This window comes from Pundamilia nyererei, unplaced genomic scaffold (genome assembly GCF_000239375.1).
Source record: "Pundamilia nyererei isolate P.nyererei 1_Seehausen unplaced genomic scaffold, PunNye1.0 scaffold00026, whole genome shotgun sequence".
Taxonomy (NCBI): domain Eukaryota; kingdom Metazoa; phylum Chordata; class Actinopteri; order Cichliformes; family Cichlidae; genus Pundamilia; species Pundamilia nyererei.
In genome coordinates this window covers 1,811,147-1,819,686 of record NW_005187427.1, presented here as the reverse complement: position 1 = coordinate 1,819,686, position 8,540 = coordinate 1,811,147, and the positions used below count along the sequence as shown (strand labels likewise).

The following is an 8,540-nucleotide window of genomic DNA, read 5'->3' as shown; positions in this document are numbered from 1 at the left end:
TTTTAAATATTATAAGCATTTCATTGTTATATCACCTGTTGTATATTTAGATTAGCCATAACAGCTGGTGCTTTTCCCAAGTTACTGTTTACTGTCTAATACATAAAACGAGTTTTTAACTGAAAGTTCTCAAGTAGATTTAATGTTTACTGAAGCCAAGCTGTGTGTGTGTGTGTGTGTGTGTGTGTGTGTGTGTGTGTGTGTGTGTGTGTGTGTGTGTGTGTGTGTGTGTGTCCTAATCGTTAGCTTTTAGTGTAGCAGTAGAAAGTAAGTAAACTTGAGCTTTTTGAGCCAGTAAAAGGGTATGCTTTCTAGCAGCCAATGTCAATATTGACAGTTGGGGGATGTCCTGTGGCTCAGGCGTGTAGCTTCCACAGCAGGCTGGTTTTCCAACAGTCCCTTCTTTGTGTTCCTTCCCACTGAGCTGGGAGCCACTCTTCAGCATCTGCACATGACTGGTAAGTCTAGTTCAATTTTCTATCTCTAAAAAGTCTCAGTATTATTCCATCATTTCCGTGTGTTCCTTTGAGATTTGAGACAGATTTCCTAGTATTATATTTAAAAAAACAAACAAAACCCAAGCTATATTTTTTACTTTTTTTATTGAAGGATTTAGCCATATAGTTGATATTAATACAAAGATTACATTTATCGGACACTTGTTTGATTAGATTAAAAACATTTTCTGTTGTTCATTCATCATTCTACAGATTTTTTTTTTATTTCTGACCTGATGATGGGAAGACTGTTTAGGATCTGTGTCATATCTGCGCTCTTATTATGCTGTACGTAAGTCACTTTCGTATAAAATTGCCACCTGCAAAATGCACACTATTCTAGCGTGCATCATAGTGTATGGAATATGTCTGGGATATATTAGTAATTGTATTAAGTAGATCATACAGACATGGACACGTGCATTCCCACAAAATACTTGAATCCACATGCTAAAAGTATGTATTAGGGTACATAGGACACAAATTTTCATTCAGCAGTGTAATAAGATTCCTATTATGGAAACAATAAATGGTGCATAAACATCTGCTTGGCCCTGCAAATTACCATGAACTGAGCCCTATTAGGAGACTGTAAACTCCTGTAAACATGAACCTTGGGGGGTTCGAGCCTATTGCCAGAGAGACTATGAGTTGGCGCAAGTGGATGACACATTTAAAGCATGACTGAGTGCTTAATGCAACATTACATCATTGCATCTAACTAAAAAGCTTAAGGCACAGTAACTCTGGGGGATTGCTGAGCGACATGAAAATGAGACAGCCATCTTTCTACTGAGATGAAAATGATTCGTGCACCACAGTGGACACAACCCTGCAGTTCCATGAGAGGTATCCAGTCAAGTGGAGTTAATGGAAATGTGCTTGCCAATCAGTGCTGTGTCTGTCTTTGCATGTGTTCATCTCTTCAGGTTAACTGTTAGTACCTTAACTGTTAACAGCCTAACACTGCAGCTGCTTTAAAATGTAGTAGAAGCCTGGCAATACATAAACAAACATTTAGTAAAACTGCAGCAAACCTTTAATGCTATCTAATTTTGCTGAGGCAAAAGGCACACTTGCACATGTCAAAAAAATTTGGTCTTTTCTAATTTAGTTCGCATGCTGAGGAAAATTGCTTTTCCATGCCACAGCCAACCATTCTGCCCACTCATTAAGGCCTTCTAGTGATAAGCAGCTTCTTTCAATCACTGAGCCCAATGTGTGTTCTTGTGCCAGGGCAGTGTGATTGAAAGATTTTATGTGCTTCTGAGGTTAATGAAGATCAAAGACTCATGCCTGGGCAGGATAATTAGTATGCTGTCAGAATTAAACATACTATGAATAACTGAACTATGACTCTGTCTGTCTATATAGACAAGTAACACCATTCAACCCTGAAAAAAGGCGTCCTACAGTGTGTTAAGACTTACTTGGTGACTTTATTAACTAATCAAGAAAATGCAAGAAAAGTTTTTCCCTTAATACCTAAAAACTGCAATTTTGAAGGTGATCCTTTTAAAATAGTGTTTTTGTGGGGGCATTTTGAAGCAAACATCTATGTGAAGTATGACAGAATGTAACTGGTATCCCTAATATCTAAATCTAGTTGTAATATAAATAAACAGTCCAGTGAAAAAGTATTTATCCCCCTTCATGATTTCTTCTTTTTTTGCCATAGTTGTCACTCTTATGTGTTTCGTATCATCAAGCAAATTTTAATATTAGACAAAGGTACAAAACAGTGGACTGGACCGAACAGGTTTGAGCTGTGAAGTGATGTGAAAGACATTGTGGATTTAATCTGGGCAGTAGTCAGATGGGACTACAGGTGGGACCGAGGGTGAATGGGAGTCTGAAGAAGTGGGGAAGGTGGGGAGCTGGAGGACTTATTTCCCGCTAAGCATTCCCTAATAGAGACTTTATTTCCCAAGCCAAGGAATTGATGATGCAAATAAGTGGAAGGATGGTTTTATTCTCTGAGGTGGAATTAGAGGTGGAGAATTAATGGGACATTGTGTCAGGCTTTAAATTATGGGAGCCGGGTCTGTAAGTGATGGTTAGGCTGAATCTGGTAAAAAGCAAAAGTTTAGATGTTTGGTGGTCTGAAGGTAATGGGGGTTGTCATGGTCGGTAAATACAACAAAGAGATGCTCAGCTTGCTCCATCCAGTGTCTCCGTTCTTTGAGGACTAACTTGATGACCAGCAGTTCATGGGCGCCAACAATGCACTGAGTGAATTTTGCCATTTTTCTGTTGAAATAAGACAACTCCTACCTCAGAATCTGACGCGTCCACTTCCACAATGAACTGCTGAGATGGGTCTGGTTGAATAAGAACAAGGCCATGGCAAAGAGTTTCACTGGAAGGCAAACTTTGGAGAAGTCAGTAATAGACAAGGAGGTTTTCCTTAGGTCATGGATAGAGTGGCAACATTCAAAAAGCATTAGAGCTCTTCTCTCCATTAACATACAGCTTCTCCAGAAGGCATTGGAGGAGCTGCTGGACTTACAGTGTTCTGAGATGGACTTTAAAAATCAAATTGTCATCCAGGTAAACAAGGATAAAACAAAGAAAATCACTTTTCAGAAAGTCACAGAGAATGTCATTGACAAGCATTTGGAAAACAGTAAGACCATTGGTAAGACCAAAGGGCATTACCAGGTATAAGAAGTGTCACAGGTGAGTACTGAAGGCTGTTTTCCTTAATGCACAATAGATGTTATGCATTATGGAGATCCTGCTTGGAAAAAAAAACTGTAGCCCACTGCAGGAGTTCAAAGGCAGATAAAAGGAGCAGTAATGGTACTTATTTTGTGCAAATCTCTGAAATCAATGCAAGAATGGAGAGTTTTCTCTTTCTTCTCGACAAAGAGGAAGCATGCGCCAAAAGGAGAAGAAGACGGATGAATACTTCCATCTACAAGAGAGTCCATGATGTACTTTTCCATTGCTTCACATTCTAGTTTAGTTAAACTGTAGAGTCAACTAGTGGGCAGTGAGGCTTCTGGAAGTAAATCTGTAAAACAATCAAAAGGATGGTGAGGAGGGAGAAAGAAAGCTAGATCGTTTCCGAACACTTCTGCTAAATCATGGTACACTTCAGGAACAGATTATAGGTTAGGTGGTTCAGACTGAGGAGAGAGATTTGGAGGTGAGGCATACTTTAGGCAGTTTTGGTGACACCGTGGACTCCAGCTTGAGATACTTTGCAGCCCCGGTCTATATTGCAGTTATGAGTTTTGAGCGACTCTGAATTGGATAAGCAGATCAGAATCAGAATCAGAATCAGTTTATTGCCAAATGTTGATGCAAATGGATGTAGCAAAAATGCAAAAAAAAAAAAAAAAGTAGAAATCAGGAAGGGAGCGTATACTTTTTCACAGACTGTAAGTGGTATTAACTGAACAGAAAGAAAATCTGCTGCTTCATATTCCAAATACTGCATAACTCATTCCAAATATCAGTCTCAGAAAAGTTTGATTTAATCCTTCAACCTGGAAATTTTCTAGCCATTCTCTTTTTTAATCCTTTCTCCATTACACTCTTAACTCTAACTCTCATTTCATTTCATCTCTCCCAAGATGTGGTGTTAAGTGGCGCTTTAGAACATGGAGAGAGAAAAAAGGAACAAATTCAAAGCCCTGACAAGAACAGCAGCAGACTCAAGGTGAAGGGAAATTTCACAAGTTCTCATGACAGGAGGCCAAAGGCTGTGACTCCAGGAAAGAAAGTCAAATCAGGAAGCAAAAGAGTGTTCATGGGACCTAGAAGTGACATCAGCTGCACTAGATTGGGAGGCATTTGCCAGCCAGTCCGTTACATCTGCCAAGACCGATACCTCAAAGACAAGTGTTCAGGGGCCAAGACGCGCCAGTGCTGCATGCCAGGTATGATAGAAATATGCATCTGCCCATATCGAAATGTTACAATAACACAAACCTCCTGCAAACTTCTTCAGATGGTCACAAACACACAGCTCATTCTTTTTTTCTGCCAAGAAGGAATTAAAATGGATTTGCAGAGTTTTTTTCAAGTCTGACTCATGAAAACGTTATTGTGGGAGTGAGGCTGTATGTATGGGTAACACAAAACTGATGGAGAAGACATCAGTAAATGACATTTGAATAGTGCCTTTCTGCTGTAATTGGCCTTATTTCCACATGAATAGAGCATGAGTCACAGTCAGTGGATGTTAAAACATATTTTTAAAAATATCGTCTTTATGCTTGGCCTTTTGGCGTGCAGTGCTGCAGCTTTTAATATGGTGCCTATTTTGGAAGGAGAAGTATTATCTAACCTATTTCATTTTACCTCTCTCTGTAGTCCAAGCCTGGAGCATGCTTTGTGCCGGTCACCACAACAGAGTGAGGGCTTGTGATGCGTACGGCTGTGGAGCTTTTAACTCCCAAAGGTGACTAATCCTGATCAGATCTTTATCTCAGAGCCCTCAGAGGATTACTCATACTGCAACATGCAGACGCTGATACTGCCCCATGTCTAGTTTTGTATAGTATCCAAGCCTGATCCCTACAATGACAAAGCACATTTTTACCAAACCACTTGGAATTAATGATGAGTGAAGCTTTGTCTGGGTAGAAGGCTGACTTTCTGTAGACAGAGATGATGTCCAAATAACTAATCAGACATTTTTGTTCTGGCCAGATTAAGATGACTAATTGAATCTAGCCTTTTCTGATGGCAAACTAATGCCAGTCTCCTCTGTCACATGTCTTTTTACAGAGGTAATGGCCTTTATAAAGCCGTGGACCTTGTATGTGATGACTATTCGATCATCAACACACCATTTTCAGGCTCTCTGGCTGGTCCAGTGAGTCGGAAAGACCCAGCTGGTTATCAGTTTGATGGAGTCAAACTCCTCAGTGATGGTAAGAGGGACAAGATGCTAGCACAATACCTGAAAGTTAGCAAAGCAAGCAAAATTACAGTGTTTTTAAAACTGTAGATGTGAGTCTCAATCAAAATAAACAGGACAAAGATTTGCAGGTCTTTACCGATTCCTGTACCAGATAAAGACCTATTTCAGTAGATATTTAGCACATCATTAGGATGAATCAGTGACTGCATGAATAGCTGTACCCAAACATACGTCAAATCATCCAGTACTTGTCTAAATATTTCAGTTGGAACCAAAGTGGCAGACCAGTCAAATGGCCTACCAGAATATCATTCAAAGACCCATGTTGTTAGTATGGCCATAAGTCGGTGTGCAAGTCTGTTTCAATTTCTAAAAAATTCAATTTAGAAGTCCATTGAGATATTTTTATAACTGAAAATAAGCATAAACCAGGTTTAATTAAATCCTTGTAACCTTGTAATGTTGCCTGTGAATTCCTTTAATCTACTGTATAGTTCCATGGCTAGGGCAAAGGCGAGGCCATGCTATTATGGTAGAGGCATTGCATGAGAATGAAAAGGAATGATTTAAAGGGATTAGTTAAGGTGCTGAAACGCGAGCGGAGACTGCATTGACCTCCTGATAGCCCCTAAGATCGGGGTCTATGTGAAACCCCACTAAAGGCTGTTCATGAGTAATGACCCCCCATAAGGGCCATCATTAGAGAAAAAAGGGAATGCATCTGTGTATGTGCCTAAAATACCCATGTATTCCTTTGCGGTGTATACCTATTTGTATGTGTATATGTGCTCATGCGTGGTAATGTGTTTTGAGACCATCCTGAGCTGATAAGGTGCTGGAATGATGAGTAAACATCATTAGTCCTCATTCTGCCTCTCACCTTATAATTGAAGTGTATTATCAGAAGAACACATGTACTGTCAGCTCCTTTCATCTCCGGGTAAAGCACAGACATGATTAGACATCACAGAGACACATTACCTCACCGTGATGCCCACATTAATGCTGAGACACTGATCATTAAGTGCTTTTAAGATTTAATGATGTTGGTGAGTTTGCTGTAGAACTACTTTTAGGTTGTTTGTTTCTAGGTTGGCAGCCGGCTTGTTTAGGCGGCTGGTAAAGGCGAGATCTAAGGTTTTTTTTAGGGTCTTGAGCCTGCATTTGTAACATTTGTAAACGCTGGAAGAGGATTTTAGCTGCACAAGTGAACTATTCATATGCCAACGATAAAGTGAATGCTAAACCCACCTTACCACAGCTCTATCCTTCAGCCAAACTAGGGAAATAAGCTAACAGGGTAAAACCACAAGTTGAAAGTCTTGGAGTTTCAGGCACGAGCTTATTACCAAGCCAACCTTCTTCCATCTTGGGAATATTGCCAAAATCCACCCTTTGCTCAGTCCGAAAAACTTGTTCATGCACTCATCTTTTTTAGTTTGGATTGCTACAATGCACTTTTTTTCTGGTCTGCAACTTAATCAGAATTCTGTTGCAAGCTTAGTAACTAAAATGCATAACAGAGGGCACTAGTTTTATTATAGCTACACTGGCTTCCCAATTCTACAGACTTGATTTAAAAATGCTCTCACTTATATAAAATCAAAAAGCCAGACTCACACTCTTATCCCCCACACCCATCTGTCAGATATCCAATACTCCTCACAGAGAAAAACTGGAAATACAGCCATTTTGCTCTCAATTTCTGGATCAGACTGCTGGAAAACATTAAGGAAGCAAACTCTACAAATAACTAGAGTTAACAAGTTCAAAATGAGGCCGTCACATTCATACAGAGCATTTTCCTCATCAGTTTCTTATGATTTACATGTGATTGATAGCAAGTTATAAAACAGTAAACTCAAACTCTTTGGTGTGTAGTCAATAAGCACTTTATTCAGCTGAGTTAGCTTAAGTCATTGATTTGTCTGAGCATTTTTTTAAGGGTGATATTAAGGAATTAATGCCCACAAAATAATTGATTTATATTTGTTTTGGTCCCATTTAGTACACTGCGTGAAGATCTTCAACATCCGTCCTTATCGTTACTCCGGCCCGGTAACTCAAGGAGAGGCCTTGGGCTATTTACTGCCACTGCAAGAACAGTTCCCTGGCATCACATCACACCTGGAGCTGCAAATGTGTGATGGTACTGATCCTTCACCCTTCATATAAACCTTTATTTCCATGTGTTATACAACTGAGGCACCATGCGTCCTTGTCTTTTTTACGTGGTGCATGCCCCTGCACATAAAATCCCTAATGCTAATAAGAATTTATATAGACTTATTTGCTTTCCGATTTCTTACTATGAGCAACTTTTACTTGGCTACTCTGACACTTTTTGTAAATGTTAATTCTTCTTATTCTCTATTATAGCCATAAAAAAAATGTTGGTCTCTATTTTTACAATAACTTAACAAAGATGCATTGTATTGTTTTTCTTACAATAACACTTATTTAAAACACATTTCTACAAACTTGTGATGACCAGCGTTACTATACTTGATAACTGTCTGTCTCCATTTCTCAGTTTTTACAACCATTTAAATTTTTTGTAATACTTTATATCGAATACAAACAAAAGGATGTTTTCTAAAAAGTCACGAGTCATATGTTTAACATTTTCCTTCTCCTTTTCTGTGAAAAATGTCCCATCTCACATCCCATCACTCATAACCGTGACTTTATTTTTCAACAATGGAATAAATATAAAGTTTCATTTCTTCTTTTGTCTGAAGTGCTTTCTATTTCAAAGTTAAAAATGAGGCTGTCAAATATTTTCCCCATCTTAAAAATAGCAAGTGTATTCAACACAAACTTTATTCAATTTTTTTTAATTATATTACCAATATCTTCCATCATATTCATCTGATATCTACAGATGGGGAGATTTCCACATGTACAGTACTAATGTAATGAGTATGGCACACCAAAAGATGGAGCTATTTTAAAACAAACCTGACACTGGCCCTCAGCAGTCATCCTGGTGACATATCAGCAAAGAAATGTTGACTGTAACTGCAAATATTCTGAGTTTGTACAAATCTAAATACTAAACAATAAACCATAGAGTGATAGTGTTGTGTTACCAGGATGGAAAAATAAATATTAACACATTTCCAGTTTACTAATCACATCATCTTATGACTAATAATCACATCGAG

The 8,540-nt window shown here is 38.7% G+C and overlaps 1 protein-coding gene across 3 annotated transcripts; it reads left to right on the top strand.

Moving 5' to 3' along the window:
• Positions 1-414: 414 nt before the first annotated feature.
• Positions 415-8,052, top strand: LOC102211366 (leukocyte cell-derived chemotaxin-2). Of its 3 annotated transcripts, none has more exons than XM_005727750.1 (5): positions 415-458; positions 4,079-4,384; positions 4,821-4,908; positions 5,238-5,383; positions 7,382-8,052. In XM_005727750.1, exons 1-5 carry the CDS (start codon positions 452-454, stop codon positions 7,546-7,548), a joined length of 714 nt encoding a protein of 237 aa, XP_005727807.1. In that variant the 5' UTR covers positions 415-451; the 3' UTR covers positions 7,549-8,052. The 3 variants fall into 3 exon arrangements, with proteins under 3 accessions (XP_005727807.1, XP_005727806.1, XP_013764941.1); XM_005727749.1 differs by lacking the exon at positions 415-458 and adding an exon at positions 719-785; XM_013909487.1 differs by lacking the exons at positions 415-458; positions 5,238-5,383 and adding an exon at positions 719-785.
• Positions 8,053-8,540: the final 488 nt, after the last annotated feature.